Genomic DNA, 25,673 nt, shown 5'->3' on the forward strand with positions numbered 1-25,673 from the left:
GTTTAGTGAACTCAAAGAACTGAGGAAATTACCCAGAATGTTGAAAAAAGAAATGGAGAAAAAAGACATTAAAGAGAAATGAGATCTTGCATACATCCAAAGGGAAGTTCAGAAAGAGAGATTGAGAAAAGAGACAGTGTTTGAGAATTTTCCAGAATGAAAAGAAAGCATGAGTTATCAGAATGAATAAGTACACTAAGTCCTGAGCAGAATGAATACATAAGGCTGTGCTTAAATATATCACTGCAGAACACAAAAAAAAGGAGAAAATCTTAAAGCGACCAGGAAGACAAATTAACTATAAGGAACAATGATTTAGCCAACAGCAAACTTAACACTGTACACCTTATTGGTGCTTCCTATTGGTCCAAGGCCACCTCAAGCTGTCGACAATGTGGAGATTGAGTTTTGTTTGAAATTTTTGCAGACAAAACGTCTTTTTTTTTTTCTTTTTTTTCTTTCTTTCTTTTTTTTTTTTTTAACTAAGGTCTTTCATGTTAAATGCACCCTTCATTTATCTCTTTAAAAAGTTTTTCTTGAGCACCGACTATGTGCCAGCCTGGGTCAAAAAACTTCCCTGATCTCAAAGAGCTTAAAACTCTAGATTCAGGTGAGTTTTAAGTGCTGTGATAACTGAAATATAGGTGCTCTAGAAGGCAAAAGAAAGACGTCTAACCCAGAGGGAGGGAGGGAAGGGAAAGCTTCCAAGAAGAAGCAAAGCCAAGCTGAGATCAGTCAGAAGAAAGGGATTAGCAAATGAAGACTATAAACGCCATGAGAGTAAGGGCTTCTCCATCTGTGCACTATGGTATCCCTAGAATTCGGAACAGTAGCTGGTACTCCGGAGGTGCTCTATAAATGCTAACCAAGTGAATGAATGAGTGGATAAATCAATGGAGTAGCTAGAACACAGGTGTAAGGGAAATATGGAGGTGAGGAAGTACAGTATGTTTGAGCACCAAAGCTTAGGATGGCTAGAGAACAGAGTATGTATGTGAGTATGGGGAAGATGGGGTGATAAAGGTGAAAGAGGAGGCTGGAAACCTAGACAGGGGCCAATTTAGGCTATGTTAAAGGGTTTGCGTTTTATTCTAAGAGTGCTAGGAATTCTAGGAAGGGTTTAAGCAAGGAAGAGACACTAGATTTGCATTTGCAAAAATGGCTTGGGTCCTAGTGTCCACGTCAGAGAAATTAGCATTATTCTTTAGGAGAAGGTATACTTCCTCACCAGTAATATGATGAGCAGCTTTCAAATCTCAAAAGAGGTGGAGAGAGAGGAAGGAAGGGCGACTGGGAGGGAGGGAGGGGGAGAGGAAGGAGGGAGAAACAGAGAGAGAGGAGGACAGGGATGGTGGGGGCGGGGTGGTGGCAGAAAGACACAGACAAAGACAGAGAGAGACAGAGAGCCAGAGAGAGCCAGAAACACAGAGACAGTATGTAAGCAGCTCTAAGAAATAAAGATAAAATTCTGGCTTATCCAAGTCCTGCAGTGGGTATGTTTTCCAATCAGCCCCGAAGCTTACAGCAAAGATAAAATAGGAAAGGAATATGTCCCCAGCTCCAGCTGAACATTCTGTACCAGCTTTTCAATCTAAAAACTTCAATGTGCTGGTCAGCACCATTGCTGTTCTCATGTTGTCTGCTTTACACTGGTCCAAACCATCCCCTGAAATATCAGTGTCACATGTGGGGCCAAGCAAAGCCTACTTTTATGAAGTTTGAGTTTTCTCCCTTCTTGCAAAAGTAGCAAACCAGAAAAGGGTCTATGGTAATGATCATGACTTTCCTTGTGCAGATAACTCCCAGAAAGGGGCAGCAAGCCCATAAGAGTCTGGCTGAATAAAACCATGCCCCAGCTAATGCCAAACTCAGCAACTTCTCTGTTGGCAGCTCCCGTTAGGGCTGCCAAGCACTAGAGGAACTGGGAGGTTCTGAGATGCGTCATGCCTGTGTGCATGGGCCCCGCCATGTGGTAAACTCCGCATCCTTAATATTCATAGTCCAAAGTACACACATCTGCCAAGCCACAATCGCAGGTTGCTCTTAACAATCGGTTAAAGTTACTTGTCACAACTGCACGCAGGAATTCCTCCAGCGAGATCGGAGTTTCACTTTGTCTAGTCAGCCGGAAGTCAGCCAAGACAGTGAGGAAGAGGGTTCAATCTCAAGGAGTTCTCTGGCACGATCATTTCAGGCCTAGGGAGGGCAACAGGATACCTAAGGAATGAAAGGAAAACCTACAACCGGAAGGATGAAGAAGCTGCCACAGGAACAGCCAGAGGGCAAAAGAAAGTAACAAAACAGTCTCCAGGGGCGGCTGTGGTCAGCTGACTTGGCTGAACTCTGCACAACTCCAAGGAGCTCCATTTGCCTGGGCTGCACCCTCCTGCCTCCGCAGATGGAGAGGAGCGTAAACACAGCTAGGAAGGGACTGTTAGCAAACAAGACACATTTGTCACAGTTAGGGGAAGGGGCCTAGGAGCTGTGGTAGCTGGCGTGGTACAGTGTTCTGGACTCTGACTAACCAACTCTTCTAGGCCTCAGTCTTCTCATCTGCAACATGGGGATCATAATTCTTGCCTCCTGGGAAGGTAGAGAGAATTTTAAGGACTGGGCTCAGTGTGGCCAGTGCCTGGAGCATAGTAGGTGACAAGTAAGAGCTCATTACTATTACGAATTCCTATCAAATCAAATATCAGACTCTAGAATAACTGTTCTTACAAACTCATTGAAGATACAGACAATATTTTATTTCATCTTTGTAACCTCAGCCCCTGGTACAGTGCCTGGCAAGCATAAGAACAGAATTCAGGGTTGTATTAGGAAAGAAGGGAGGAAACAAAGGAGAGAAGAAAGGGAAAGAACCAGGGATTCCATCTTTTATTTCTCTATCTTTGACCCTCAGCAATAGTGTCAGGCACTATTGTGAATACTAACATATCTCACAAGTATCATTTGTGGTATAGAAAGTACTTATCTGCTTATTCACGAAACAAAGCTGAATGCCTACTGTATGCAAAGCACTGTGTTGGGATCAATGGAAAACACTAAGGTCACCCCACTGTACCCTTATCCTTAAGGATCTCACCACTTAGAGATTCACCCATTAATCACCCTGGTAATGATCAACTGTGCTAATACTGTAACACAGGTCCAAGCACGATAGGCTGCTGGCCCTCCCTCCCCTACCCACCACCAAAGAGACAGGACACTATTTTCCTAACTGGTTCCTTCCTGACCAAGAGAAGAAAATTGTCCTGCTTTAAAGCCGTGGGAGAGAAGAATAAGAATGTAATCATGCCTGGATGCAGGCTTGTTCATCCTTAGAAAGGCCTGGAAGCACACAGCCCTGGGCAGCCTTCTCTGCCCACAGCTACCATATCTCAGTCTTGGCACAAGGGAGGATCTGAGGTTTACTGAAGAATGTCCTGGTTTATCTTTCTCTATAACAACGCACCATATGGATTCACCCAAGGCAACATTTTCCCAGGACCCAAGAGGCAGGGTATGATGCTCTAAACACCACTTCTACCACTGGGAATAGTAAACAGTTAAACGTCTAAATTCCAAAAGATAATACTGATGTTGTTTATAATTAGCATGCTAAATAAAACTGAGTTAAGCGGCTGGCTTTCAAAGGCCTACCCCTATTATGCAGTTGGAAAAATATACGTGTGTGTGAGCAAATGTATGTGTGTAAGTATACACATGTATATACATATGTGTACATGCACACACACAACTTGTGGGTCCAAACTTTCTAAAATTTAGAACAGAACATAGCTACAAAACACATCAAGTGGAGTAGTGTTTCTCCATTATCCTACATGACACACTAGCCAAGGATAGATTAGAAGAAACTGAATGGACCTGGGAGCAGCTAAAGATGGAAACACATTGTAGATTAATCGCATTTCCAGAACTAAACTCTAAACTGGAGAATCATTTGAGGGAAATCCAGAACACTGAGCTGCTACCGTCCATTAGCTAAGGGATTACCAAATGATAATAATGCATACCCTATATTCACTCACCACCCAGAAAGAATGCCAAATATTGACACCACTAGAGTTGTCTGGCCTATGGTATTGCTTGTAAGAAATTAATAGCCCAAACACTTAACTCAGTCCTCTTTTCAATCTACTTTTCTACACAATTATATTTATTAGTCTTTGTAATTTATAGCTGCAAAGCAAAGTATGAATTTCTCTTCAAGCATTTCTTTCCCTCTTTGGATTTGTTGCTGTTTATAATTCTGGTGACTTCTAAAGGAAAATACTGAAAGTGACATTACTGAGAGTAATGGCCAGTGTCCTTAACTCTTGCACCCAAGTATTTCATCACCCAATGTATAAAGCAAATATAAAACGGCAAGCAAGTTGTCATTGGGAAAGCTTGTGAGTCAAGTTCTTTAATGGGGAAACCTCATATTTCTATTAATTATATATCACAGAAAAAGATCTACAGCTAGTGCTTTCGCATTTACTGATAGTTACTACACAGGTGTTTAATCACATTTCCAATGATCCAGTGAGCTAAGCCCAATGACCAGCAAGTTGTAAGTGGTTTAAACACAAAGCTCTAGCCTGTTCTACAAGGAAAAGCCTGAAATAAAGTCGTTGCATTTCTCTGAGAGAGACCTGTTATTTCCCCACATGGAGTAGGCTACAGGGAGACTAAGTATTCTACAGGAAAGAAAAGGGGGGTGGGGGGATGGGAGGAAGGATCCCATTGACTGATGAATGGATAAAAAATGTGGTATAGTCATACAATGGAATATTATTCAGCAATAAAAAAGACTGAGGCACTGATACTTGTTACAACATGGATAAACCCCCAAAACATTATCATGAGTGAAAGAAGCCTGATGCAAAAGACCATATATTGTATGGTTCCATTTAAACAAAATATCTAGAAAAGGAAAATCTATAGAGATAGAAAGTAGATTAATGGCTTTCTTAAGCTTGTAGTATGGAGGAGTAATAATAGCAAATGGGAACAAGGGATCTTTTTTGGATGACAGAAATGTTCCACAACTAGATTACTGTGTGGTTATACAACTCTATCAATTTACTAAAAATCACTGAAGCATACACTTTAAAAGACTGAATTTAATGATACATAGATTATGTCTCAATTTTTAAAAGGTATAAAGAATAAGAAAAACGTATTATTTGCTGGATTCTTAAAAAAGTTGGGTCTTAGTCATGTGGTCATACAATGTCAGCCCTGGCAGGAACTTGTACTTCAGTGAATCCCTGAGCTACACCTGGAGCTCACCTGGAGAAAGATGAGGGAAGCCCTCAAGAGGGAGGAGGGTGAAACCCAATTGTTTAAAGCCACTTGCATAATTAATAGTTGAGCTGGGATAAGAACCTAGGCCTCTTGATTACCTGTCCAGAGCACTCTTCAGTTTATCTTCATTGTTTTGCTTCATGCGAACTCCCAGGGCATTAATCATACAGATAGTAAAATATGCTCACAAACAGATGTGCCTGAATTACATATCAACACGTTTTTGGAGTATATACCATACTAGATAACCCATAATTTAGCTATTCTCGGCTAGAATTTGTGCTTACATCTTTCACAAGCACGTGTCTTCCTGTCATCTCAATATTTGTTTTTGCATGCCCTCTACTACTGTGCATAACCTTTAGACTAAGGATTCTTTCCTTACCCTAAAGATCACAGAAGCTGAATCAACTCTAAAAGCCTTGCTACTTCAGTACAACAGCAGCAAACATCCTGATTCAGACCTAGCTGCACGGGCTTATCTTTCTCATAGAAATGCAAAATAGATCTTTATTTGCCACAAAATTAAAATGTGATCCAATTATGCAGAATATGGAGGAACTTGTTGAATTATCAAAAAAAAAAAAAAAGTCACACACACTAATTTAAAAAATGATACCAGAGCCTTAATTACCAGGGGCTTTACTACTGTAGCTTTCAAACAGTGATGGAATAGGAGACACAGCCTGCCTAAGATAAAATACACAAAGAAAAATAGGACTCTGTCTAAATAAACAAATGATGACGTTAAGAATTTTAAACTTTTTGGAGACAGATAGGCCACCCTGAAAATTATTAGTAAGCTTTAAGCATCAACCAATGTCATGGACTATATGTATGTGTCTCCCTAAAATTCTTATGCTGAAGCCCTGATCTCTAATACAATGATATTAGGAAGTGAGGTTTTTTGGAGGCAATTAGATTTAGATGAGGTCCTGAGGGTGGGGTCCCCACGATGGGACTAGTGCTCTTATGAGAAGAAGAGACAACAGAACTTCCTCTTCCATGATGTGAGGATCCAGAAAAAAAGATGGCTGTCTGCAAGCCAGGAAGAGGGCCCTCACCAAGCAAGAACCAAATCTGCCATCACCTAGGTCTGGATTTCTCTGCCTCCAGAACTGTGAGAAAATAAACATCTGTGGTTTAAGCCACCCGCCCACCCAGTCTACGTTATTTTGTATTGCAGCCTAAGCTAAGACAACCAAATACTTAGCGACTTTCCAGTTCTGTAGATGGCTATACAATTCATTACATTGATCAAGGTTAAGTGTTTATACAATATCCTTTTCTCAGGAACTCGATCAGGGGTTAGTTATTCATGTGCATTAAAGTATGTGAGAAAATATTTAGCCTTCCTAAATCTGCATTTTGCAAGGGGCTATTCTTGCAGTGGCTTACTTATACATTTATAGCCTATCTCCCAATGCTTTCGCCTTGGCATAAAGTGAAAATTAAAATAGAACTGCATATTTAGCTCAACTTTCCTGTCACAGAACCAGTCCTTAACTTTCTAAAATGTGTGACTTTAGCCTCACAATAATGCCTATCTCCCAACTGCTTCACTTCGTAGTTGTCTGTATACCCAGGGGCCAGTTGGACGGATGCTCCCAGGGTTCTGGCAGTTCCCCAAGAAGCAGGTGTCTCTTGCTCAAAACACAGGGGAAAATAGGCAGTTAATAAAAAGGGGCAGAGTTTCGCTGACCAGTGTATGCGGGAGCTCAGAATTTAAATATACGGATGACCTCACACTCCGGAAGGTTCCAAACTACCCCAAGGGATCAAACTTGTCTAGCCAGTCTTTCTTTCTCTAACAAAGCCCAACACTCTTCCCCTATTCCACCTAAACTACCCAGGTGATACCTAAGGTGAGAAGGAAAGTTCCCAAACTGAAGTTAGTCCTTGTGCAGTGAGGCTTGTCTGAACCCGAAACCAGAGGATTTCTGGGTAAGGAACAAAGATTCTGTTTCAAATCACAGAGGTTAACCTCATACCTATTATAACAGAAGAAAACAAAATAACCTCAAACTGCATGACCTCTAAATTATCCAATCTCAAAAATGCCCAGATTTCCTCAAATGACTCAGTTTACCTAATGTGTGACCAAAAAAAGGCAGAATGAGGAATAACGGAAGTGAGGTGGGCTAAAGCTATGGATACCTTCTTTTAAAAATATATGTATATCGAAAGCTTGAACAATAAGGAAGAAAAACTGCTCCACCCTAAGGCAACGAGGCTTATGGCCATATCTGCTCTGATCCATTTCTACTCAGGATCCTTACAGATCCTTAAAGTTCTCCAAGGTGACACAGGGCCCTTTAAAACATAACCTAACTTATGCTTCTTCACCAGGAGTTGTAACTCTCTTCCTGCATCTCTGCACAGAAAGGCCATGACCCTCAGCTTTCACTGGCTCTTGGGATGGTGGCCAAAGCGAGAGAAGTCAAGTTGGAGAACTCCCCAAGGTGGTTCTCAGGTAACCAGCTGGTTAGATTTCATCTTATATGGGGTTAGCTTTGCCTCGCTAGGCAAAGGAGGCACTTGGCCTTGGTTTAGAATGATTTGTTTTGGTTTCTCTAAGGCTCAATTCTAAACAGCCCAAATAAAGGCTTTGCTGTCCTGAAGGGCACCTTTCAAGAAAAACAAAAATAGGACGCTCGCTTAACAAAAGAGGACTGTTTGGCCACCAACGTCCTGAACGGGGTCTGACCGTAGAACTGGAAGGGCTTTCTGCAAAGTTAAAAAGAAGGAGAAGAAAACAGCAGCAAGAAAAGAATAATCACAGACTCGCCCACTCCAAACCTTCCTTCCCTCTCAGAAGTGCCAAGGGATAAAATATAAACCTCTTTGAAGAAAACTCGAGCAACAGCTCAGCTTTCAGGTTTTAGAAGACACTGGCATCCCAAGGCCTCCCCACTGTCAGATCAAACACACACAGAACAGTTCTGATATTTGCCTGGTTTCCCCATACCATAAAAAACAGGCTTTCATTTTTAATCTACTTACCACACTGTGGGTGAAGGCCTCTAATTTCACAGCATGGAGATAACACACATAATTCATATGACACATTAGTGGAAGATCTACAGGGAAAGTATTTAGTCAGAGCTCATTGAAAACAATAAGGAGCTTGGCTACTGCCTCTGAAGGCAAAGGGATGGCCCTTCCCACAGGCAAAGCCCCCTCCTGTCACACTCACTGGAGTTAAAGATAAGTTCAGCCTATCGGCATCTGAGTTGTTTTAAGTCAACAGGTCTCCCTAATTACACAACACTTCTCTCGTCCCTCTGTGAGCTGCAACATTATCAATCTCTTTCCAGGACTTCCACAGGCTAATGCATATGTGAAAGCCCCTTGAAAACAGTTAAGTGCCTCGCACACAGACTAACAATCCCGCTGTAATCATAATCAACATTATCTACTCCACCAGCTAACACTTGTGCATTTCTTTCTCTCTTCATGGTCAACTAACTAAATAAAAATTTCTCATTAGTTTCCCATGGCTAGACCCATCCTTTGAAGATCTTACACCCTTTCTCAAGACCCCGTCTTTCAACTTTCTCTCCCACAAAGCCTTTCTTCCAAGGCCATGTGGAGACCACTCCACAGCTACTATTCATTCTGTTTCTCCCAATCTTGAGGTCCTGCCAAGTGTGAGGCAGATTCCCTTTAGAGACAGGATAAATCAATGCTGGACTGTGTAGAAAGTTTTTTTTTTAAAAAAAGGGCAGCGACTCTTCAATCATCAATTAGACACGTTGAGGAGACCACCATCAAAGCAGATACAACTCAAATGTAGTCAGAAGCAGCAAAGTGTGTTGGAAACTCACTCTGGATTTAAAGACATTCTTGGTTCTTTATGCCTTTAGCATGTCCAGGTCTAAATCCAGTTTTCTGAGATACTTTTCTCTGTCACTACACTGGTTCATCTCCTTTACTTTGTTAATCACACCCACTTGGACCCTAGGCTTATTTTTCCTGATGTCACTTCAAAATCCACGAACATGACCTGGCAGAAAAATCTTACCTTCCAATTCTCTGTCAAAAATGCTCCTCCATAATGCCTCCAGCCCAGCTGTCCATCCTGAATGCCAGATGCTTGTTGGGTACCTCCGACTCCCAACCCAAAATGGAACTCATGCGTTCTTCCCTCTTCACGTCCCACACCAAACTGTTCCAGTCTATAATTCCACCCAGCTCTTAGACTGACTCTTGTCATTATCTTCATCATGCACCTCCAATTCTACCGTCTGGGACATTCTAGCTCAGGGTTCACTTCCTCACCCATTTAAGCCCCAACCTACAGTATGTCTCTTCAGAATGACTGCAAACATTTCCTACCTTGGCCTCCTATCTACAATGTAAATTCTCTACCCCAACTTCGACATACTTAAATATCTTTAAAAAAAAAAATTGCTCAAAATTTTGCCATAGGAAAACTTCCAAGATGCTTAGTCTGGTCCCTGCCTGCTTTCTCCAATCTCATCTCCTAATCCTCACCAATATATTCCATGCTTAGTCTAAGTAACACATCTCATTCATGCTACTTGAATGTGCCATAAACTTTCACCTCATGCGATTTGTCCCAGAATGCCCTCACTTTCTGCCCTCTAGGCAAATTTCTCATTTTTCCAAAAACTAGGCAAATGTATCCCCCTCAGTGAGCTTTCCCTGACTCTTCGTAAAGTGTTTTCTCCCTCTTCTGTATGCTATATATTTTCTAAGTATCTCTATTTTAGCATATTTTGAAATTCCAAGTTAATGTATTTTTCCTGCCTATGAATTACCTTAATTCAACTTTGTACCTCCATTGATCAACATGGGACTTGGCAAATAGTAAGTGCTCAATAAATACATAATGAATCAATGAAAGAAGGCAATATATTGCATCACCTTTAAACATCTGAAGCTTTCAAAGAATATTAGATTTTCTTGCCTCATCCCAATTTTTCCTCAGCTGGCTCGTCTTTCATATATTGATCCTGAATTGCACCGTCACTAGCATCCCAAGGGCACTCACTGAATGTCCAACTATGAGACAGAGATATGGGACAAAAGATTCAAGACAGTCTACAAAGCTGCCCTGAAGGAACTGAGACCAATGAGAATATAAACACAGGTGAAGCAGCAAAATGCCAATTCAAAAAGAACTATAACTAATGAGCGATAAAATCAGAGTCTTTGTTACTATGAAAGTAACAGAGGAAAAGACCAATTAATAAAGGGACTTTGTCGAATGCCATTATAACATTTTATTAGGCACAATATGATATCAATATTTTATATTGGGGATTGTAACATTTCTCCACTAAATACATTCTTAATCCACATGCCAAGGAATGATGCTGCATACTCTCCTCTCAAATGCTGATGGAGTTTAAAATCAACATTGTTGGTCTGAGATAAAGGGAGGGCATAGTTGTTTATGAAGCAAATTTGCTTTCAATATTTTGGTCATCAGTATATATATGAAAGGTAAATATATTCTAAAGTACATAAAATCTTGACTCTAGACAAGGTCTTTCCGAGGTTCTGGATTACCAGGTGGTGGTGTTGCCAATGCCACAGAAACAAAACCTTGGAATGAGAGCAAGTCAGAGGTGAAAGCTACCAGTAAAAACTCTTCTTGACGGCCACTGCTGGAAAACATGGAGAGTCTTAGATGCAAAAATCCAGACTGGAAACAAACCAGGTAAGTCTTCAGGATCTCCCTAGAGATACTATCCTAATAATTGAAAACTCAGAGACGATTACTGCCAAATGATCCCAAAGCCAGTCCTCCTCGGGGGGTGAAGGGATCACCTCACTGGAACCAAGTCAAAGTGTAATACATTCTCAGACTTTTAATTTATCGATACCACTGGGAGCAGCCCCATTTGATGTTACCTTCTCAGATCTTGTTTATACTCTTAGGGTTAGCTTATGATTTAAGGCATAAAAATATGCCTCTATCTTTCTGTTGTGGAAGAAGTTGTTTGGCCAATGTCACTTCCTTAGGAGGCAAATGACAAAATGACCATAGTTCCTGGGCCCTGAATACTTCTTCGCAAACTTAAGAAATATCAATTAATAAAAGTTCTGAGACATGGTTATGTGGATGAAGAGGCTGAAACACATACACAAAGCCTTGTTTTCAAACCCTGGCCTTGATGTTCCTATTGACTTGGTCTGCCATAACTGATGCCTGTCTCCATGTAGATTAGCCAACTCATTAAAAGGCAACACGAGGCAAGCATTTTTATGACACAGTCATGTATCTTCTTGATCTGCCTGACTGGTACAATACGCCTGTGTGCCTGTGTGTGTATATGTACATGTGTGTTTGTGTGTGTGCATGAGCATATTACACACACACACACACACACACATATACACACACATGCGCACACACACACACATATATATGCATTGATATTAAAATGTATATTGATATATCACTGAATAATATATCATTGAATAATGGCTTATTTTCATTGATTGACTGTTCAATATTATAAAATTGGGGCTTCTCAGCTGGTGACTGTTTCTTAAAGACCAGCTACTCTAAGTCTGTATGTATATGTATCACCCACACTATCATAATACGAATTAGACAAAATAGATGCTTAATGGTGTAATTCACTTTACAATGGCACTATTATTACAGCATTATTCTATTTCCATTACTACTGCATATTAGAATCAGCTTCCAACATGTTTGAGTGAAGAAATAAAACCCAATCACAGTGCCAATTAGTTCTATAAAAGTCATGTAGTATATCAAAACTAAAGCATTTTCACAGCATCCCAGAAAGATAGGATTCAATTCTTGGTTCACTTCTAGCTTGTTATGTTTCTACCCCTACTATACTTTGACTATCCTAGGCTAATTGCAAGCTAAAATCAATAAAAAGACTGTTAACAAGTTGAACTGATTCTCTAAGAAAGACTATTATAATCCATCAGCACACCCTTACCTTGTGCTAACATTATTTTCCTGGGTTTACCTGATACCATTGTATACCAACAACTACCCTTTCTCATGCTGCTCTCTCATCAGCCCAAATGCTATAACAGCAGAGCAATTTCAAGCAGGTTGTGAGTCTCTAAGAGTATTACTTGCAAAGTGCATGTAAATTATTAGATTACATTACAAGTGAAAGACTCAGCAGTGGGTCACCATAGTGGAGCATTAATGTAGAACAAGTTGAATGAAACCCTTGCAGACAAGCTTCTCCAGTGTGATTTTTTGGCAGCACGGAGAAAGTGAGTAAAAGGGTAGGGAGGGCAAGGAATGATGGGCTACAAAATGTGGTGTGAGAGCACACTGGAGCACAGTGGAAGGGAGCTCCCCAGCCTCAATGGCTAGAGCGGGGAGCCAGCCAGCAGGTACCACAGGAATAGCTGGGGCAGGACTAAAGGAAGCAGCCAGACATGGGCCCTCCTCTGGCTCAGCTTAACGAATGTGTGGGGTGTAATCTTCGGGAAGCCCAAAAAGGGGTTGATGGGGTTCGACTTAAGTGATTTGTCCTCAGTTGGCAGGGTCCAACCCATGGCAACTGAGCTGATGGACTGGGGCAGGATTCAGTCCAGGAAATGAAACTGGCAAAAGGAAAGACTTCAAGACACCCATGCCCTGGGGCTCCTGCTTATTTCACAGAGTGATCAATCAGAATCGAGAAAGAATGCTCCAATCAAAAGGAGCTGAAGCGGAACCAGAGAAGAAGTGGCTAGAGGGCCCCACTACTCCTCCTGTATGTGCTCCATCATCACACTGTCACTGTGCCAGACATCCCATCAGGTGATGCAGCAGGCATGATCCAGTGATCCTCTCACCCACCCTGGGAAGCCAGCACCAGCATCATCCCCAGTTTTCGGGTAATGAAAGAAACAGACTGAGTGGTTAATGAACTTACCTAAGGTCACAGCTTACCCGCAGCATACCTGGGCCTTTGGCCTAGGTCTGTCTCACTCATAGCAAGCTTGTAACAAATATGCATGCTGTCTCCTAACAATGTCCAGCTTTGGTCTAAGTTGCTCAAGGCTAGAACAGGCCTCAACTTGCCAATGAGAGAAGGGTTGGTGGATCTAAGAGAAACAAGTGGGACAAATAAGGGTGGCTGGGTCCATGCTCAAGGCCCAGTTGGAAAAATAAGGAAGTAGAAGCTGTGCTTGCAGAGCTGGGAAATCCAGAGCTGTATCTACTGAAATAGCAAACAGCCCAGCAGGGTAATGAGGGAGAGATTATATGCACAGTTAGTGAGCATCTAGGTTTTGCAAGGCACTGTGCAGGGATAAAAGAATAATCCCTGGTGCCAGTCTCTCGGGGAGAGTAGACTCTTACCCAGGAAATAACACTACAAAACAGAGTGTAGAGGAACCTGGTTAAGGAAGAGGTTACATGTTGATTGAATGAGCAAAGCCCACCTGACGTAAAAGACAGGATCATGGGAACTGTGGGAAGGAGAGGGTACAACCTACCTGGAGCTATTGTAAGATTTCAATAAGCAAAGGGAAATTGCGATATAAGACGGGAGATTGGGTGGAGGAGGCAGGGAGGACGAGAAGGGTGAAGGTGCACAGAAGGAATAGAGGTGAAATAGGCCAAGTCCAAGACACACACAGAGGAGGACCATCAGAAGTGTTTGGTCAAAGGTGACCCAGACAGTAGGCTACGCTGAGAAACGCCACCACTAGAATGTAATTTCTGAAGGCGGGGTTCTGACCTCTCCTGTTTGCTGCTTTACCTCCGAGCCTAGCACAGTGCCTGCAACACAGAAGGTGCTCAGCAAACATTTGTTGAATGAAAGAAGGCAGCCCTCGTGCTTTTTCACCATGACATCAACTTCAAGGGGGATCCCAGAATTTACATTCTAAGTCAGTCTAGGCAGAAGCATGCCTAAATGTAATAGGATATTAATGAACATGTGCGAAAAGTGACATATAGATACCATATGATTACAAATTAAAATATTTACATTTTCCCTCCCACACCTAATCCCTGAAATCGTAATGAATAACATGTAAAGTTCAACACCAGTTACTGTGGAAACTCTCCCAACCTCCCTCCAGACCTCCCTCCCTCCCACAGCTACCAGGCTATGGCCCACAGAAAGACTGCTTCTACCTCATGCCCAGGACAAGGTTTTTCAACTGCCGGAACAGCCCACAAAAAGATCATGAAATCAATTTGCTGGCTTGTGACTTGTATTGTGTCTTTAAATGATAGAACGAAAATAATGATGTATCACAGGTATAGCTTAAAAATTTCATCTGAAAAGTTAACTGAGTTGTGTGTGTGTGTGTGTGTGTGTGTGTGTGTGTGTGTACTGGCTCACAATGTAGTATGTTTTCTCATTGTAAGTTACAGTATAAACACATGTAAGACATTGTCCCAGAAGGGCAAGAAATTCCAACATTGGGGCACTCCTTTTCATATTCGAGCTGAATGACCCTCATCCTCCTGGTTGAATATGACTCTCTAAGGGATTGCTCTTTAGACCAGTAAACTTGGCCCATGCTAAAACGTCAAGAAATTCTGTGCAACATAACTAACTTCAGAATTAGTTCCTTCAAACCACCTCTAGTTTCACAACACACAATGTTTTTTAAAAGAAAATTTTATTTTTCTCTAGTTACAAATGTAATACATGCACAATGCAGAAAACTGAAATACAGAAGAGCAAGAAAAAGAAAATAGACAATCTCACTATCCAGAGATGACCACTTTATCATTTCATCACTTAGGTCCATGTGGGTCCATGTTAATACATATATGTGTGTGTATATTCATATATATACATAAATGAATATACACACACATATAGCATATGTGTATATATATGTGTGTGTATATGAATATACACACACATATAGCATATGTGTGTGTATGTATGTACACACATATTTTTTTTTTAAAAAGGATATCATTCTGTACACATTGCTATGGAAGCCGATGCTTTTCCCTAAGCAATAGATCATAAACATTTTCCTGTCAAGAAATATTTTTCTACTGCAATATGATTTGGACTGGCTATATAGTATTCCATTTGCAGACTTGCTCTTGAGCATCTCTATAAAAGGCACACCTTTAAACCCTCTGCCTTGAGGAAAGAAAACTGTTGCTCAGCGGTATCTCCCCCCACGTTACCCCCTGGCTGCATCTAACTCCAGTGAGAATAACAGCTCCAGCAGGCTTGTAATAACCATGCATGCTATCTCCCAACATGTCCAGCCTTGGTCTGAGTTGCTCAAGACTAGAACAGGCCTGAACCTGTCACTGAGAGGAGGGTTAGAGTTGAGTACAAGATGCGCAACTCCATGTCTTGTATTTTACTTTCCACTAAGCCAGACCATGAGATACAGGCACTATTTTCCCTGTGCTTTCAACTGGCTTTTCTGACACAGCCACCAGCTCACGAATTTTTAATTAATGAACATGCCCAGTGGGATTTTTAAAAAATAACAATTACTAACAATGCTCCACTACTGCTACATAGCCAAAATAATGTGCACTTACCTAATGCTGGATTAACATGTTTTAATATCTGTGGGGGGTTTTCCTCGGAGGGGGTAGAGACTTGGATTTTGTACCTTACTGGAAATTCTGAGCATCCTGGCACAGCACACAGTGGAAGGAACATTAGGTAAGTAAGCGGAAGACTAGTGTTCTAGTCACAGCCTTGCTGCATCCTAGGAATGGGACCTCAGGCACATTTTTAGATCTCTGTGAGTATCGGTTTAAATGAGAGGCCAGGCCAGATGATTCATAAGGCCACCCTCTGGCTCTAATAGGCTTTATTCTAATAAAACATGACCAGTGGCAGAATATATATCTAAATATATTTACATCTATCTTTTATCAATACATCATAGATAGAGAGTGAGCACCACATTATCTAAGATATACCCGCAAGCTCAAGATTAGAAAGCAAGCTTTAGAAATTCAAGAGCCCTTTCAGTGTAGCGTCAGTACTACCGATCCTCTGTGGGGCCTCAAGAAAATTGTAGAACCTCACTAATCTTCGACTTGCATCATTCACACTGTGAAATTTTACATCTTCAGGGTTGACAGCCAGGTCTATAGAAACTGCCCACTTTCTGCATAAACGTGCTCATCGGAAGTGGTTCGTGAGTGCCAGAAATGGTAAAATACAACTCTGGCAATTTCACCCTTGTCAGCATCAGTCAACTAATAGGATCACTAAAAGAAGAATCAGTTTTGATTACTGAAGTATTTCATTTGCCTTTGCTTTCCCAATGCTTCATTAGCTGGACAGTTGAGAGTTATGGGCAGTTCACCCACCCAGTTGCCCTGTCCTTTCCGATAAAATATCCCCATCACACAAATGTTCCTAGGAGTACACGCTATATTGTTACTGTGGCCTTCTTATCATCCACTGGTCTTATAATTGTACAGTGAAAATGAAAAGCAATGCAGTTTACTGAAGAGTTTTTAGACTTGCTAAATATATCCTTGTTTCTTCTGTGATTTGTATGTTAAAAATCCATTAACTTCTATATAGTCGCTCCTCCCCATGACTGGCATCGACTGTGTAGGATGATATGAGCCTCTTTGCTTCTGGAAGGGCAGAATCACATCTGGTTGTCTTTTCTCCATCTTTGTCCATTTCTTCAGGTTTCTTTAAAACTAATTGGAAGAGTCAATAAACACGCCCGCCGATTCCCTGAACCCAGTAGGAAGCAGATCATCATGCCCTTCAGACCTGATCTTGTTCTGTTTTCCCAAATACTCCCTTACTTGCCTTTGTCAACTGACATTCTCGACAAGTTTGTAATTTCTCAGTGTCAACTTTTCCTCTTTTCATTGCCCTTGTTAAAGATAATTTAAAATTAGAAAGGCACATTCCCAGCCATTTCAGAGTCAATGTTAATTTCATTTTCTTTTGCACGGAAGCCTCCTTTCCCTCTAGACAGTCCTTTCCTTCATTCGCAGCCCCGCTCCCCAGCCCCAAACAGGCATTCTTAATCTCAGTAGGCACTACTGCATTCCCCTATTTCACCGTTCTTATCTTTTCCCCCAAATACTTCACCCAGTGAAACACACTTTAGCTTGTGGTTCTCCTTCCTTCACTCCACTTCTGAGAGAAATGTCTGTGTCTGGAGATTGTAAAGTCACCTTCAGAAAAGAGGCATACAGTTGTGTCAATTAATCAGGATAAGACAGAAAAAATTACATCGTGTGCAGCTTTGCTTCTCAGTACATGCATTTATGCTTTGGGGATCAAGAGGATTTCTCCCATATAACCTAAAATTCATATTTATGACTTTTGTTTGGCTATAACTAATTCTCTACCTAGCAGCACAGTAGTTAATAGTCTGTGTTATTTAAAACAGAGATTAGCATACCTCATTATAAATTTAAGTGTTAGTCCCTCATTTTTTCCTCCATTCCATTTCACCTCTATTCTTTGCAACCTGTCTGTTTATCCCTGGTGGCATTCTTTGCTTATAAAATAAGTCAAACGATTTCATATTCTGTAATTTTTATTCCCACATCTAGTTTGACATATAGATTTTAAGCCAGTTTATTTTCCCCCATTAAGCACGGACCAAAATGTCACCATTCTTGTCACGTAGACTATTCCATCAGGTTTCAGAGTGTCATTTATACACAATTTTATTTCTTCTTACTTCTTTCACACACGCCCACCACTTACGTATAGCAACTTCACTACATTCATATTTCATAAACTTCATCAGTATTCAGCCAAATCCTCCCCCGAAGTAAGCTAGGTATTTTTAACAGTGCGCTGCCTCTTTCACAGGCTTGAAGATCCTAGACTAAGTGGCACCCTTCCTTGTACCCCGAAGAGTTTCATTTATTATGGTCTGTTCATGGGTCTAGGAACATCCTAATAATTTTTTAAAACTTTAAGACAGTTCATAATTAAAAATCAAATACCCAATAACATTATTAGAGATGATTTGGGGCTGGAAGATGATAAATCCTCTACACCATAATCATTCCTACTCATTTCCAGCCTCTGATTGAGCTTCGGGAAAAACAGTGCTGGTATAGCAACTACCTGGGAGAGCCTGGAGTCCTTCAGCCCTTTCAAGGGTGTGGGAAACCTGTACTCTCAGCTGTCAGTGGACACTGCAAAAGCCTCCCCAGCTGGCCACCAGGGCCTCAGTCTGTGGACAAGATAATCACCAGGAAACCACAGCGCATTGTCAATGTGCCACAGTGCATAATGTGATAAGACAGTTTGTAATAATGACGTGTCAGTTAAGGCCACAAACATCTGTTAGAGAAAAAAAAATGTTCTTCCATCAACACAAGGGAATTGTTACCTGTAATTCCTTTTAACATTTAGCATAAAAACCGGAGCAAAAGTGAACCTGCCTAAACCATGAGCTATGGTACATTTATTCCTCATCATACCCCATTCCCTTCTTCTAAGGATTTCTTTAGATGATCTCCTTGATGTCTTTACTACAAAAGCAAAAAAATAAATCAATAATTGAGACATCACCAAAGGATATTAAGACAACCAAGCTGAATTTTTAACACTAGGACATCAAAGGTATCAAAAGATAACCACAGAGCATCATTAAGTTGAGTGGGATGGCCCTGGAAAAACCCGCCTCTGTCGGTGTGGTCCCAGGGATGCTTTCCCTGCTGGTCCAGGTTACAAAGGCCTAAGCTTGGAAAAAGAATTTCTTTGGGGGCAGGGGGGAGAATCTAAATGTTCTTTATTTATATCCTTGAAAGTCTTCCTCCTAACCCCCGAGTTTCCTAATTTTCCAGATTTATGAAGCCTTTACCAAAGATACCTCTTGAACATATCTACAGAGGAGGCAAAATTAGCTGAGATTTCTATCTACCTTTATATAGGGGAGAAGTTACATAATGCTGACACTATAGTACAGAACCTCCTGAATACAAGAATACAGAACTTCTTGAGTATAAGAGCCTTCCTGACTATTTGAGAATGATTTGACATCCTCTATAACTCTAAAGAAAAAATTATGGCTCTAAACTCAGATTAAATTTTTCCTTTAAAGTAAAAACCTTAACTAACCAAAATCAATTAATTTAAGTGAATTTCTATCTTGTTACTTGCAACTTAGAGAACGAGAGGCAAATAACAGAACATTCTAATATTAAAGATTTAAAAAAAAAAAAAGAAAGAAAGAAAGAAAGAAAAGAAAAGAAAACAATTTCCAAGATAGGATCAGGACAGATTTAGACCAATCTCTTGACACTGTCTCCATTTACAGTTCTATAATGTACAATCAGAATTCATCTCCAGAACACTGACCCTGTGGCATCATAAGATTCTCAAACTTCCAAGATTCAATTACATCCTCAATGTTCTACTAGGGTAGGAAAGAGAACTAGCACATTTTAAAAACATATTCAATAATAAAAAGACAAAAAAACTATTTCTGGTTAATCTACTATGAGCCAAAAAAACAACAACAATTCATCAGTAATGCCTTGGTACCCTTATAGAAAAAGCACGGTTCACTGTATATTAACCAATACACAAACACTGATTATCTGGAAGGTTTTTTTAAAGTATTAATTCAAAATGATTCAATTTTACTTTTCTTAACATATAGCTTTAATAAGATGGGTGAAAAATGTAACAGCTCATTTCCAAACCAACATTTCCCATGATGTATGAGATAAAAATAAAAACAAAACATTTTTTTCAAATGACAGAAGAGAAGAAAACAGAATGAGAGGGAGAGAGATAAAGATCGAAATTCTGATCAAGGAAGAGAGACTTGAAATTCAGAAAGGTATTCCACATGGTAGGTTAGTGGCCTAGAATGTGAAGGTCTTTCAAAGCAAACTTTTTGCTCTGGAAACACTAATCTAGATGAATGCGTAAGGAATCTCCTTGGGGCAGCTGATGATATCTACCTCAAAGTCCCTTCACATTGGCTCATGGAAGACAGAGAGAGTGAGCATATGGGACAATCATATTATGACTCTTTCCCCAGATACCTAAAATGAGTAACATATTTTGCTTCTACAGACACCGAAGTACATACACAAGCTAAGAAATACAATTCACCAAGTAGACTGGGAAGGTGGAAGAGAAAGGAAGAGCACACTCAGAAAAAGCAGCACGTGCTGTAGAAACCATACCACTTGAACAGAATTTCCAGTGACATCCAACTCAGTCTGTCCAACATCATGCCACAACTTCTTAAAGGCAAAAATGGGAAGATCTGGAGAAAAATGTGCATCTTAACTGAAAAGTGACAAGAGTATGGCCCAAGAAGAACCCACGGGCTTGTCTCACTCGAATTCCAAAGGTCAGCTCTGGTGGACAGGAGTCGGTTTGCTTCTAAAAGAAATTCGGCTGTCACCAAAAATCCTCAGAACATTTTCATCCAGAGGCACAACAATTGCAATAAACATTCTTGCACCTCTGTGCATTCCACTTAAGGGTCTACTGTGGTCTACCTAGAGTGTGTGTTGTACTCTCCCCCCACCCCCACCTCTGCTGCCTAGAAAACACAAGTTTAAGGGTCTCATGGTTAGGGGGCTACACACAGGTTCCGTGTTTCAGTATTGGAAAAAGAAACACTTTCTAAAGCCAAGGGCTCCTCATAATGCCAGTATGCTTTGGGAAATTCCAGCAGTCAACTAACATAAAAAGAGTCTGCAATAAATGTTTTTAGCCAGTGAGGGTTTGACTTCTGGATTAATAATTCAATTCTTTTTAAGAAATAAGGGGGAAACAACAGAAAAGGTTATCATAACTATCATCAAATGCATTCTCTAAAGTTATTCTATTACATTTTTAAAGGGTATAATTATAAATGGTTTTATGAGCAATTTACCGGAAAATTAAAGTCCCTTAGTTTAAAAAATAATTGTTCTACTCCTCTGGCAAAGGATTTTATCCCAGCCAGCAGCTCTTTCAAACTATTGGGCATCATTTGTTCACTGTGGAGAGCAGGATTCACGTAAGAAAAGTTGATCTGAGAATCAATCTCAAGAAAGGGCACTGAATTATCAGGCAAGAGCACCTACCAGAAAGTGTGAGTCAGTCAAGACTAAAGGGGGGAGTGGAGGCGAAACACTTCCAAAGACTTGTGTGGTTCTAGAAGTCCTCGGGGTGACAAATAAACTACAGGTCTTGTTAACTGATTTTAAGTCAATTTAAACTGAGCTTCCAAGGGGTTCGATCTCAACCCAACTGAGCTTTTCAGTGTTAATCCCATCTTTTGGTTTCGATTTTTCCCTTAGGATGGCCTGCCCTAAAAGCATGCAACTTTCAGCACTGGTGATCCAAACCAACTGTGTAGCACGCAGTCCTGTGAGGAAACTTTAGTGAAGTAAAATATGTAAGCTTCCGGCATGCATATAATAACGAGATTCTGGAAAAGGGTTTTTTAACAACAGTTATGTCACAATGCTCATGGCTCCCTGAAGTCCCTGAAAGCCTTGTTAAATTAAAGATTCACTGTGGTTTTTTTCCCCGCTTCATTCTTACTTCCCATGTTGCCTCTTGCCTTTCTTTTATCCCTTTCATTGTGCTGTAAGATGGAACTGAATGACACCAGCCATCATTAATATCACCTAGAAAATGGAATAGTTTTCATTAAAACTGCTAACATTCCCTGCCCAGTTTTCAGGAGAGGAGGAGATCGTCTTTCAGATTATAAACTCATATGTCAAATTTTGGAAGCTCAGGTGCTAACCTACGCAGCCCATTCACACAGGGATTCTCAGGAGTTTGGAATTCAGCAACAGCTTTAAGGCTACCTACGTAATATCTCATGAGGTCACCTCAATGTCATGAAAATCGGAGCACAATCTCTGTGGCCTGCAAATGTTAGCTGGCTGGAAGCTAACCCTGCACCCTCTCTGGAAAGCATCTCCCAAATCAGAAAGCTACCTACTTCACCCAATGCCAAGAACACCACTCGACCCTTCTTGAGGTTGAAAATGCTAATTATAAGGTGATGATGTTTGCTTTTCCTTTTGAGCTGTATGCCTTTAGGTTTTAGGTATTAAAATGGCGTAATCACCTAGTGTGTAGGTTAATTTCTTTCCGATATTGTAATTTATGCAACATTAATACTGGATGCCAGCTCCAATTTTCTTGCTGCTTACACTCTGGGAGCCGACTTGCATATTCTGCCAACTCCATTACATCATCTGAAAACCCAAACATTTCCCATTTTCAAATCACTCTCATCCACCAGGCATACTTACATGTTCTTTTTCTCCCTAGCTCACACACACAAAGATTAGTACCCCTGAGGAGCAGACGCTACAGCTGAGGTTAAAGTCTGCAAATGCACATAATTCCTGGAAGCTATTACTACTGCTGTGTTAGCTAAAGGATGCCTCCATCTCTGACCTTCCTTTTTCCATTCAGACTGTTATATAACCTAGTGCCTGCGTGCAGGATGTGAGTTGAGTGTTTGGGCCTTACCTCCTCTCCCTCCCCCCATTAAATTTCCTGAGGGATGGACAAGGGGTTGGTTCAAATAAAAGTGAGTGGGGGGTGACCTTCTACAGGGTAAGGGGATATGGGTCAGCAGGTCAGCTATGCAGGATGCATTCCTACCCCTCCAGTTATCCCTCTCCCCTTTCTGCTGAGCCAAGGGGGCTGGTGGTACTTACTGAATGCCCCAGTGTTACATAATTTGCAAGAACAGCAAGTTACGGATTTGCTAGTTGGTTCTGCAGCCTGCTACCCAGATCTCCTGCAAGAATACCTTCTGGCAAGAATGACACCTGAAGATGCTAATAACACGGCAGCGGGGTGGGGGTAGGGGGTAAGACAGAGGTGAGTGGCAACTCAAATCAGAAATTAGTGTAGCTTCCTATATCTCCCATCAAAAAAAAAAAAAAAAAGCCTCAGAAACACATGAAGGGGATTTTCTCCAGTGTTTATGATTAACCCTGTTACATAACCCGCTCGCATTCCAAATCCACCGTCTCAGGGTCTAAATATACTCTTTCCAGCCAAAAGCTCTCCACACACAAACTCACCCAGCGAACGGCAGGTCCCGGCCCCCGACCCTGATCTCCTTTCCTTTCAACTCCTGGCCCTCGCTGCCCCCCACACCTCCCGCTCGACCCGTGGTTCCGTGTATTCACTCTTCAAAAATCGCCTTTAATTAAATGTTTTTCTCGTATGTCATCCTGATGGCTTTTACTGTACTCGAATTCCGTGAATGGGAAAGCTCCCGGACAGGGGGTGTGGCTAAGGTGGTGGTGGGGGTGGAAATACTGTAAAACAGCCAGCACATGATCAGCCATATTCCTGCCTCCAACTAAAACATCAAGAGGAAGGGAGCGGCTCCTGGGGCCCCCACTCGCCTCTCCCAAGCCCTCCCCAATCGCCACCAGAGGCCGAGTGTCAAGAGGAGGGGATGCGCTGGGCCAGTGCCCAAGCCGGGAGTGGAGATCCTTTCTGTCCCCAGGCCTGGGCTGCTCGCGGGAGCCCGATTCCTCCGGAGTGACAGGCGTGATTTATACATTATTTACAAGAGTAATTAAAGCCGTAGCTTCCTCCAGTTCTTTGCAAACTCCAGGCGCATTCAAATAAATAATTCCCACCCCCAAGAAAAACCCCCAAGTTGGGTTCCGACACCTTTAAGAAAAAGCTTTCCCGAACACTCCACTTTAACTAGGAAAAGAAAGGAGGGGGTAATGGAGCCCTTCGCCCCACCACATACACACTCCAAAATGAAGTGTAAAAATCGCTCGAGGTGGGGGGGTGGACATCGCTCGCACAATCCAACCAACATTCAACTTGCACAGACCATTCCCAGGTTCCTACAGAAACGCTTGGAACCTCAGAGAGGGAAGAATTCCCATGGCAGAAATAAGTTTGGGCGCCTTTCGAGCTTTCTCTTTCTGCTTGTTTGCTTTGGTAGACGCTCACTCCGAATGCGCGTGGAGCGCCCCACAGGACCGCCGCCCTCCGCGCGCTGGCGCGCACACGCCTCCCCGCCAGCCCGGACGCCGGGCTTCGAACCCTGGGACGGCAAACTTGCGCATCTCCCCTCGCCGCACCCGGCAGAAAACTTGGCGAACACCTCGCGCGCCCGCACCCCACTCACTCCAGCCCTTCTTCCAAACCCCTAGACCACCGCCGTGCTCCAGAGAAGGTGCCCATGTTGTCCCCAGATCCAGGAGCGCCCCCCCCCTCCACCTCCGGGGCTTCCCCGGTCGCTCACTCCTCCTGCCCCCCTCTGCTCTGTCGGGGGTCGAAAACATATCCTGTTTCGGGCAGCCGGGGCCTAAACTGTCAAAAGGAGACAAGGTAAAGGGGGAAGAGGGTGGCCATAAACAGATTTTTTTTCTTTCTTTCTTTAAAGGACACTGCCGCTTTAAAAGTTTCTTTCTCGGGCCCCCACTCTCGGGTTCTCCGTATTTTGGGGGAGCGTATTTAATTTCGGCGACGCGGCTTTCCTCCTCTCTTTGCAGAAAAATCAAAGCCAGGGGATGAGCCCGCCGGCTGTCAAGCCTCCTGCCGCCTCCCCCGCCCCCCTCTCCTCCCGCAACCCGAGAACCGGCTGCAAAAGTTTGCAACATTTCTGGGGGGCCGAGGGGGGAGGGGAGAGGGTTGCTCCGGGCTTGGGGCGCCGCTGCAGGCTCGCGCGCGGCCCCGGACCCCGCGCCCCGGGCGCCTGCTCCGGGCCGCCCCCCGCTCCGCGCCCCGGCTCCCGCCGCCCCCTCCTCAGCCCCTCTCGCAGCCGCCTACCTCTGCTGGTGCTGGAATAGCTCTGTCTGCGCACTGGGGCGGGCGGCTCGCTCTTGCGGGCGGATTCCTGGTTCAGCGGGGTCTCCCTGGAGCCTGCGGCCGCGTCCGCGCCGCTACTGCCCGGCTCGCTGGCGGCGGGGTCGGGGGCTGCCGGAGCTGACTCCATGTTTTTTCCCAATGTAGAGATCGCTGGAGATGGCGAGCTCTGAGACTCCCTCTATCTTCTGTTTTCAGAGCAACTCTATGGTACCAAAAAAAAAAAAAAAAAAGGAGAAGGAGACCGGGGAGAGCAGAAGAGAGAGAGCAGGCGGCGGCGGGCGAGCAAGAGCGCGAGGGAGCGCGCGGAGTGTGTCTGGGTGGACGTGTGTGTGCGCCTGAGAGGGGATGGGAGGCGGGTCTGGCCACAGGCAGCGCTAGCGAGAGCTTCTCCAGCCGGCCCCCACACCCACATTCCCCACCCTCCAGACCCCAGACCGGGAGCCACGGACTGGCTGCCAATTTTGGGAGGTGGGGAAAAGAGGGGAGGAGGTGGGAAGAACCTCCTGTGCCCCGATCCTTCCCTCTCCTCAGCCCAGGAACAGAAATTAAGATCAGCAAGATAATTCTGTGTCTACTTCTGAGACTCTCTCGGGAAAAGAGCTCGTCCCCATCAGCAGTCAGCCTGGAAAGAGAGAGAAATCCGATTGT

The 25,673-nt window shown here is 42.7% G+C and overlaps 1 protein-coding gene and 1 long non-coding RNA gene across 2 annotated transcripts in view; both read right to left on the reverse strand.

Annotated features, from left to right (window-relative positions):
- RORA (RAR related orphan receptor A) overlaps positions 1-25,248 on the reverse strand; it is a 675,954-nt gene extending 650,706 nt beyond the window's left edge. Inside the window, exon 1 of the mRNA XM_016126851.2 lies at positions 24,987-25,248. Coding sequence (XP_015982337.1) covers positions 24,987-25,152 — 166 coding nt within the window. The 5' untranslated portion in view covers positions 25,153-25,248. The remainder of the gene's footprint in view (positions 1-24,986) is intronic.
- On the reverse strand, positions 5,863-24,914 carry LOC118600366. Its single transcript, XR_004949967.1, has 2 exons — positions 17,339-24,914; positions 5,863-16,921 (listed from the first exon to the last, which is right to left on the reverse strand). It is a non-coding gene; the product is annotated as an uncharacterized LOC118600366 (long non-coding RNA).
- Positions 25,249-25,673: the final 425 nt, after the last annotated feature.

This window comes from Rousettus aegyptiacus, unplaced genomic scaffold (genome assembly GCF_014176215.1).
Source record: "Rousettus aegyptiacus isolate mRouAeg1 unplaced genomic scaffold, mRouAeg1.p scaffold_m13_p_3, whole genome shotgun sequence".
Lineage (NCBI taxonomy): Eukaryota > Metazoa > Chordata > Mammalia > Chiroptera > Pteropodidae > Rousettus > Rousettus aegyptiacus.